At 45.0% G+C, this 10,000-nt stretch overlaps 1 protein-coding gene across 1 annotated transcript in view; it reads right to left on the bottom strand.

Moving 5' to 3' along the window:
* Positions 1-10,000, bottom strand: part of LOC113808181 (protein Skeletor, isoforms D/E-like) — a gene marked incomplete in the record, with an annotated part of 84,073 nt that overhangs the window by 38,125 nt on the left and 35,948 nt on the right. The window contains 1 exon segment of the mRNA XM_070138079.1: positions 5,234-5,493. Within this exon segment, the coding sequence (XP_069994180.1) occupies positions 5,234-5,493 (260 nt within the window).

Below are 10,000 nucleotides of genomic sequence, written 5' to 3'. Positions count from 1 at the left end.
GAAGCCGAAATTAAAAAAAAAAGTAGAGAAAAAAACGACGATTAGCGACAAAAGAAGAAACAAAAGCGTAACGAAAAATCAACTTCGGCACAAAAAATATGCTCGTCCTACGTACCCAAACTAACTACTTAAATAGCAGTAAAATACATAATAAATCTCGTATAAATATATAAATATATAAATAGATCATATACTTAAACCTAAGGCAATTCATGTTTGAATCTTTAATCACCAATACACAAGAAACGTACTGGAATAAATTAGATATAAATTAGGCAGATAAATTACATAAATATGGACAAGGTACATTTATAGCAACGCTCCCTCAAGCAACATAACGGAGGCGTCATGGCGGCAGAAATGCAGAGCTGTAATCGTCCTATCGATCGAAATAGATGTATCCATCAATATCCCTTTAATCTAATGGGTAATGGAGAAAGTGTTCGTGGCGTTGTCACGAAAAAATCTTTGTAGAATTATTATGTATCACAGGGAATATGCACGTAGAGTATATGCAGCATACACACACCGAGTAGAAAAAGGACGATTTTTATAATTTGCTGGAAAGCGAAAGATCGAACCTTAAAATGACGTACATGCAGAAATGAATGAATGATATATAAATAAATAGATAGATAGATAAGTAAATAAATAAATAAGCAAATAAATAGAAGTAATAGTAAAATGTTAGTCAAAGACAATGAGAGCCAGCTGTCTATTTCCGAGCGGGCGCCGCCTGTCGCCGAGGACTCAGCCGTAGATGTTGAAGAAGGAGGACGCGCCCCCGTTGCTGAAGCTGAAGCTGCTGAAGCTCTGCGAGGGGAGGGAGGAGGAGGACGACCTCGGGGGCTGGGGGGCTTCGGGTTCCTCGAGGGGAGCGGCCCTCGCCTGGGGGGCCGGGGCGGCGAAGCGGTGGCGGGGGAGGCCGAAGTGGCTGCTGGCGGGAGGGGCCCTTGGGGGGAAGGAGGAGGAGGACGAGGAGGAGGGGGAATGGGACGAGGAGGAGGAGGAGCTGGCCTTCGTCCGCGGCGCCGGCGGGAACCTCGACGACCCTCCAGCAGCGCCTGCAGCAGGAGCAGCGCCGGCGTCTGATCTCCCATCGCCTTTCAAGTCGTGGTTGGGGCGTCCGTGGGTGGCACTGGGGGCCTCGTACTGTCCGTGGCGGGGCGGTCTCGTGGTGTAGGGAGGTCTCCTGGTTGTGGTCCGCAGGTGGTAAGGCACCCGGGTTGTGGTAGGTCGCGTGTACGGTCTGCGAGTGGTGGTGGGGGGCGTGGTGCGGGGTTGGTAGAAAGGTCTGCGAGTGGTGGGGGCGGGCCGGTAGGGGTTGCGGGGGAGGGCGGGTCGGCGCGTGGTGGGGGCAACGTAGGGGGGTCTGCGCGTGGTGGCAGGGGGGGAGTAGGGGCGGGGGGAGGCGGCGTCGTACGGGGGTCGTGGGGAGGGGGCAGGTCGTGAGGGGAAAGAGTACCTAGGTCGTGGTGGGGGTGCCGGGGGGGCGGGGGTGGTGGTGCGGGGGGAGGGGGTGGTCTGAGGCGCGTAGGAGAAAGACGGGCGTGAGGGGGAGGGGGGCTCGTAGGCGTAGCCTGAGCCGTGCGACTGAAACACCAAATCAAGAGAACCCGGGGTTAAAGATTTTTAGTTTTGGTTTAGCCTTTTATTTAGTTGTTTTATTTTGGGAGGTTTAAAGGAATGGTTGATGCAGGTTTACAAGTTAGGGACTAATTAAAGCAGTGTGGTGTGATCTTGTAGAGTTTTGATGCTAAGAGTGATGCTAGAAGCGGTGTTCAACTGGTGCTACGATCAAGCTATTGGAGGAAGCAACAATCACCTTTAGTCCACTTTTTTATAGATCAACGGACACCTCTACACGCACGCACGCACGCACTCAATTACTCACTCATCCATTCACCAATTCACTCACACATCCATCCACACTCTCGTTTACTCATTCACTCACATTTATGTACTTATTCCTCAACTTATTCATGGTTATAAAAAAATTAAACACATTCATTAATCTACATTCAACACAGACGCTTGAAAGTAACACGCACTCATAATGCATTCAGATACTCAACCACTCGTTTATGTATTGCATATCAATTGCAAAACTAGGTGTTACATTGCATTAATGACTAAACTAGTTTACTAAGTGCAAGCAACCAAGACGCCGTCGCCACCTTTACCTACACACTCCCTCACGTTGAAAATTTTGGCGGGAAAATGTATGCCATCTTTCGTTTACGGGAATAAACTGTGAGCGAATATCAGAAGTATGTAGTATGAGTATGTAGTATGAGTATATAGTATGAGTGTATATTAGGAGCGTATATCATGAGTATATAACATTATTATCATGTGAATATATATTATGGGTGCATATATTGAGCACATTTTGAGAGTATATTTTGTGAGTACATGTTGTGAGTACATGTTGTGAGTACATGTTGTGAGTACATGTTGTGAGTACATGTTGTGAGTACATGTTGTGAGTACATGTTGTGAGTACATGTTGTGAGTACATGTTGTGAGTACATGTTGTGAGTACATGTTGTGAGTACATGTTGTGAAAACATGTTGTGAGTACATGTTGTGAGTACATGTTGTGAGTACATGTTGTGAGTACATGTTGTGAGTACATGTTGTGAGTACATGTTGTGAGTACATGTTGTGAGTACATGTTGTGAGTACATGTTGTGAGTACAGTTTGTGAGTACAGTTTGTGAGTACAGTTTGTGAGTACAGTTTGTGAGTACAGTTTGTGAGTACAGTTTGTGAGTACAGTTTGTGAGTACATTTTGTGAGTACATTTTGTGAGTACATATTGTGAGTACATATTGTGAGTACATTTTGTGAGTACATTTTGTGAGTACATTTTATGAGTATATTTTATGAGTATATTTTATGAGTATATTTTGATAGAATATTTTGAGAGTATATTTTGAGAATATTTTATGAGTATATATTATGAGTATACATTATAAGTATATATTGTATGTATAAATTATATGTATATTGAGTATATATCCTATGTACCAAAATAAAAACGCGGTTTCACTGAAAAAAGAATAACCTTGGAGATACTTTTCCAAAAACAAATGACTGACCGCGGATATGTCCGTTTCCGTAAAGGGATTTTAAATAAGGCAGCATCACTTTCCAAAAGAAAAAAAAAAGAAAAAAAATCATAAAAAACAGATTCATAAAAAACAATAATGAGAAAAGTTAATACATCTGGGATGTAGAGAAAAAAAGTATATATGCATGAAAGTAGATCTCTTTCCCCAAAAGCGACTCTGAATCTATATATATATATTTTTTTGCGGAGCACTTTCATCGAAATGGATTTTGGCCGGAAAAGAGGATTAACTTAAAAACTTCTCAAATGTCGATCGGCGATCATTCGTTCATCGGGTACTGCCACTTTCAAAAAAGAGAAAAAAGAAAATGAAAATATATAACGAAAATGAAAATGGCTCGGATAAAAATAGAATGTTGGATACGAATCGCTTTGACATCCAAATCGTAATCACGTGTGAACTCGTCTCTCCTCTGCAGATAGTACAAAAAAAAGGAGGAACGAAAGAAGATTTAGAATGGATGTTTTTGAGCTTGTGTGAGCGTCTAACATATGAGAAAAGTTACGGTTTCGTATATGTTTTTGCATTCCGTTGAGCTGTACCGTGCTGCAGGCAAATGATTTTACATCCTTTCAGTTCTTTGCAATCTATATTAATCTTTCTCTATGATCTTCTTATAGTAACAGTTTTATGAAATATCCCGTTATTTTCAAAAGGTCACACGAGCGGTTTTTCGCTTACAAATGCCTGAAAGCGACCGTGGATTCCCCGTTTAGCGCTGGTTTTCAGCGCGTGCTCAGCATCGTTCGAATGCGCGCACACGGGCGAGAAACAAGGACATCTCTTAGTGAAAATATGTAATCTATTGGTTATCTTTAATTATATTCATTGCATTCAATACTTTTATTGCTATTTTGTATTTAAGCACAAGACATTCTCGACTCTCCCACTTTCAGATTGATCATCTCTGCATCAAATTTGATTTTACCGCAGATGCACCGCCATCTTTGTTGACACGGTCGTGTTGCGTTTTAAGCGCTAAGTTTTGCTTACTGAACTTCTTCCCTTGGGCGATGGACTAGCCGCCGTGTGCCCAGGGTGCCCACGGGACGACTGGCACACCTTCCCCCTGGGCTGCAAGATTTGTTGGTGATGGAAATGCTCGTGTGAGAGCGCCGTAACGTAAATGAAAAGAATTTCTTAGAATTATTCTAAATATGCATTAATGTTTTTCCCGTTTCGTTGGCGAATTTACTCGATCATCCGATTACAAAATTCCAATATTCGTCACCTTAAGGTCGAAGTTTATAATAACCTCTTATGTGATACCAGAGCACGCTTCCTTCACAATGTATATGTAATATGTGTAAAGTTGACAGAAAAAAATATCTGTTTGATTACATCTGCATATCCTTTCCGAAGAATATTTTTGGATCGAATTAAAACAATCCTTTTACTTACCCTTTTCTGTGTCGGACGGACAATAACAATCACTTTTATCTATTACACCTCTAAATCTAGATAATATCTAAATAAGGTCAAATTATAAAAGAGAGACAACCACACTCATAATAATGTACACCGTAAAGAGACATTTTTCCCTAAAAGAAGAAAAGCAGAAACGAACAATTAAATGAACAAATGAGAAAAGAATCAAACATAAAAAGATGGAAAATAAAAGTACAAATGGCACAAAAATACATTTAAAAACAAACAAATTAATAAATGAACAAACAAGTATATAAACAAATAAACAAATAAATAAGTAAATGAATAAATAAATAAGTAAATGAATAAATAAATAAGTAAATGAATAAATAAATAAGTAAATGAATAAATAAATAAGTAAATGAATAAATAAATAAGTAAATGAATAAATAAATAAGTAAATGAATAAATAAATAAGTAAATGAACAAATAAATAAGTAAATGAATAAATAGATAAGTCAATGAATAAGTAAAATGAATAAAGAAATAGTAAATAAATAAAACTAATAAATAAGTAAATAAAAAAAACAAATAAACCAAAGAAAAGGAAGAGACAACCCTAAATAAATAAGTAAATATATAAACAAACTAATATATAAGTAAATGAAAAAAACAACAAATAAACCAAAGAAAAGGAAGAGAGCGCGCGCCCGCCTCCGTCCACTGACCTGCGGGGCGACGCCGAGCATCTTGAGCGAGGGCGGCACGTTCAGGTTCTTGGGCACGCGCACGTGGCCGAAGTCGGCGAAGAAGGCGCGGCACCACACGCTCAGGTGGTCGATGTCGAACACGGTCTGGTCGCCGGGGAGGGTGATCACGATGGTCTTACCCGAGTAGCGCTTCAGGGGCTCCTCGGACCCGTTCTCGTCGGGGACCATGTTGCCGCTGGGGCCCGGCGTCGCGCCCTTGCCCACCCAGAAGTGGCCGTCTGGGGAGAGGGGGAGAGGGCGGTCAGCGGTGGGGGAGTGGGGGGTGAGGGGAAAGGGGGTGGGGGGTGGGAGATAGGGGGTGAGCGGTGGGGGAGTGGTGGGGGAGTGGGGGGAGAGGGGGTGAGAGGGGTGAGGGAGGGGGAGAGGGCGGTCAGCGGTGGGGGGAGTGGGTGGGGGAGTGGTGGAAGGGGTGGGGGAGGGGGGGGAAGAGGGCGGTGAGCGGTGGGGGCGGGGGGTGAGAGGGAAGAGGGGGAGGGGGTGAGAGGGATGAGGGGGTGAGGGAGGGGGAGAGGGCGGGGGGAAGTGGGGGAGAGTGGAGTGGTGGAGGGGAAGTGGAGAAGAGTGGAGTGGTGGAGGGGAAGTGGAGGGGAGGAAGTGTGGGGGGGGGGGGAGGGTGGAAATAGGGGAGGTGATGGAGAAAATGGAGTGGGGGTGATGGACGGGGAGGAATGAAGGTGGGGAAGTGGAGGAGAAGTGGAGGGGAAGTGGAGAGGGACGTTGAGGAGGTGAGAAACGGGGAAGGGCAAAAGGGGAGAGGAGAAATGAGGAAGGAGAGGGGTGTGAAGGAAGGCGAGTAGGATGGAAGAGAGAAGAGAGATAAAGGGAGGGAGAGCGGATGAGAAAAGGGATAGGAATGAAAGAAGAAGAATGAGGGAAAGAAGAAGAGGAATGAAGGATGGAAAAAGAAGAAGAGGAGGAATGAAGGGAGGAAGAAGAGGAATAAAGGGAAGAAAAAGGAGGAATAACGGAAAAGGAGACGGCGAAAGAAGAAAGAACAGCGAAGGGAGGTTTAGGAGAGGAAAGAACGGAATGAGGAGAGCAGGAGAAAAAGAGAGAGAGCGAAAAGCGCCAATAAAAACATCCCCATGAATATTCAATTATCGATAAAAAACAAAGGCGACGCGCTTAATTACCCACCGGCGAGAGCAATTACAGGTGCTAATGAATTCATACAAAGATAATTACCGCCATGGGAGAAACCTGAATGGAAATTATCTTAAACTAATATTACTTTGAGGAATTGAATGGTTGGGCTGGTATGCTGGCCGGCATGAGGTATGTGGCGAAGATAGGAGAGGAGAACAAAGACGGAATAAGAGGAGGTAATAAAAAATATGGGATAAAGAAGGAAATTCAAACAAATCGCCAAGAAGAAAAAACGGGAAATTAACGAAAATAAGAAAGTGGAAAACTTAGATTGGAACAAACAGAGTAATATCAAATTAATAACAAGGTCAATAAAAACGAAAGAGGAAGAGGGCCACAGAAACATTATATATATATGTATATGTATATGTATATGTATATATATATATATATATATATATATATATATATATATATATATATATATATATATATATATATATATATATATATATAAACAACTTGGAATGAGAGGCAGAGAGAAAGAAAGAAAAAAAGGCAATCAGTCAGTCTCTGTCAATAACAAGAGTAATCCCCAAAGACGCCGGAAAAAAAAACAAAAGGTCTACAGAAATATCTACGGTCCTCAAGAAATTAATGGAGAGTCTTCGGGAAAAAAATGTGATGGGGAAAAAATGAGACGAGGGGTGGTGGTGGGGGGAGAGGGGGAGGGGGAGGGGGAAGGGAGGGGGAGAGGAGGGGGAGAGGAGAGGGGGAGGGAGAGGGGGAGGGGGAGAGGAGGGGGAGAGGAGGGGGAGGGGGAGGGGAGGGGGAGAGGGAGGGGAGGGGAGGAGGGGAGGAGGAGAGGGGGAGGAGGAGAGAAGGGGTAAGGGGGAAGGGGAGGGAGGGGAGGGAGGAGAGGGGGAGGGAGGGGGAGGGGGAGGGGGAGGGGGAGGGGGAGGGGGGAGGGGGAGGCAGGGGAGAGGAGGGGAGGGGGAGGGTGGGAGGAAGGGAGGGATGGACGGAGGGTGGGAGGGAGGGAAACAAGGAAGGAGGGAGGTAAGGAGAAAGGAGGGAGGAGGCAGGCAGGAGGGAGGAATATGGAGAGGAAGAAGCAAAGACTGGGGAAGATTAAAATATGGAGGAGGAAAGATGTGTTAAAGGAAAGGCTCAGGAGAATGAAGAAGGAAGGGAAAAGGAGGAAGACAGGTGGAGGGGGGGGGGGGGGGAGGAAAGAGGGAGGAAAGAAGAGACGGAAAAAAGGAACGAGAGAGGAACAAGGATAGAGAATGGAGAGTGAAGAATGCATGGAAAGATAAAGACGGGCAGAAGCAACATTATCAACATGAAAACAACAGGAAAAAAGCAAAAGAGAACGACAAAAAAGTGAAAAAGGGAGACACGGAGAAGAGCACAAAGAACCGACCCAGTAAATCCTTTTTTTCTCTCTTAAAAGGTAGGGAGGAGGAGGAGGGGGAGGGAGGGAGGGAGGAAGGGGAGAGGAGAAAGCGAGGAGGGAGAAACGAGGAGGAGGAGGAGGAGGAAGAGGAGAAAGAAGATAGGGAGGAAGAGAAGGCGAGGGGAGGAGAAGAAGGAGAAGGAGAAAGAGAGAAGGAGAAAGAGAAGAGGAGGAGGAGAGGAGGAAGGGGAGAGGAGGAAGCGAGGAGAGAGAAACGAGGAGGAGGAGGAGGGAGGAGGAAGAGGAGAAAGAAGATAGGGAGGAAGAGACCAGGAGGAGGAGGAAAGGAGGAGGAGGAAGAGAAGGCGACGCGGAAGAAACGAGGAGGAGGAGGAGAGGGAGCAAGAGACCAGAAGGAGAAGGAGGAAGATGGGGAGGAAGATAGGGAGGAAAAGACCAGGAGGAAGAGAAGGCGAGGCGGAATGAAACGAGGATGAGCAGGAGGAATATAGGGAGGAAGAGATCAGGAGGAGGAGGAGGAAGGATAGGGAGGAAGAGACCAAGAGGAGGCGGAAGAAACGAGGATGAGGAGGAAAGGAGGAGAGGGAGCAAGTGACCAGGGAGGGGGAAGATAGAGAGGAAGATAGGGAGGAAGAGACCAGGAGGAGGAGGAAGATAGGGAGGAAGATAGGGAGGAAGAGACTATAGGAGGAGGAAGAGGAGGAGAGGAAGAGACCAGGAGGAGGAGGAGGAGGAGGAGGAGGAGGAGGAGGAGGAGGAGGAGGAGGAGGAGGAGGAGGAGGAGGAGGAGGGCGCGTGGGAGAGAGCAATTAACGAGGCTTCCGTCCATCCCTTCATGTAACGGGGAAAAATCCGAGCCCAAGATTAGCGTCCTCCCATCAGCATGGAATAATGAGGCGGAGACTCATGTCTTGGGAGATTCAGGGGGGGGAGGAAAGGGGGAGAGGAAAGGGGGGGAAAGGGGGAGGGGGGGGGGGGAAAGAGTGAAAGGGGAGGGGAGTTGGGGAAAGAGTGAAAGGGGTGAAAGAGAGGTGGAGGGGAGAAGAAGGGGGGGAGTAGTGAAAGGGGAGGAGGAGAGAAAGGAGAGAAGGGAGAGGAGAGGTAGAGGGGAGAAAAGGGGAAGTAGTGATTAAAAATGGTAGACGATGAATAAAAGAAAAATGAAATGATAAAGGAGATAAGTAATAATAATAATAAAGACTGGTGGTGGTGGTAGAGGTGGTAATAGAAGAGGAAGAAAAAAGAAAAAAAGAAGGAGAATAATGGGAAGAAATATGATAAAAAAGTAAAAAGAAGAAAAAAGCAAAAGCCCCCCAAAAAACGCTTATCAGGAGCTGAAGTTAGGGATGAGGATGGAGAGAAGAAGAAAACAGAAGAAGAAAAAGAAAAAGAAGAAATGAAAAAAGGCTGAAGAACAACAACAACAACAAAAACAAAATGAAACAAAACCAAACCATGAAGAAGAAAGAAAAGAAAAAGAAAAACGAAGGAGAAGACGCCTTACCAGGGGCCTATCCATCGTAGCTGAAGTTGGGGATGAGGAAGGGGAGAAGAAGAACAAAAGAAGAGGAAAGGAAAAAGAAGAAGAGAAACAGACGATGAAATGAATAAGAAATGAAATAGGAAAAAAAGAAGAAATGAAGAAAGAAAAAAAAGAAATCAATAAAAAAGAACAACAAAAAAAGATGAAAAAGAAAAAAGGGCGCTTACCAGGGGCCTGTCCATCATAACTGAAGTTGGGGATTAGGAAGGGGAGAAGAAGAACACAAGAAGAGGAAAAGAAAAAGAAAAAAAAAATAAGAAGAAAAGAAAAAGAAGAAGAAATGAAGAAAAAAGAACAACGACAAAAAGAGAGCTTACCAGGGGCCTGTCCATCGTAGCTGAAGTTGGGGATGAGGAAGGAGAGAAAAAAGAAGGACAAAAAGAAGAGAAGAAGAAGAAGAAGAGAGAAGAACAAAAAAAAAAAAAAGAAGAACACCAACAAAAACAAAAACGAGCTTACCAGGGGCTTGTCCATCGTAGCTGAAGTTGGGGATGAGGAAGGTCTGAGCGTCGACGACCACGATCCTGTCGGAGGAGACGCCGTGCTCGAAGGTGGGGAGGGCGTCGATCTTCTGCGGGCGGGGGTAGTCGAGGCGGGCGGGGACGCGCACGTTGCCGAAGTCGATCTGAAGGAGGCGCAGAAGGAGGGAGGTTAGAGGGTGGGTGATGGGGGTGGG

The sequence above is a fragment of the Penaeus vannamei genome, chromosome 24 (assembly GCF_042767895.1).
Source record: "Penaeus vannamei isolate JL-2024 chromosome 24, ASM4276789v1, whole genome shotgun sequence".
Classification (NCBI taxonomy): domain Eukaryota; kingdom Metazoa; phylum Arthropoda; class Malacostraca; order Decapoda; family Penaeidae; genus Penaeus; species Penaeus vannamei.
The sequence above is the reverse complement of the archived record's forward strand: the minus strand, read 5'-3'. Positions and strand labels throughout refer to the sequence as shown.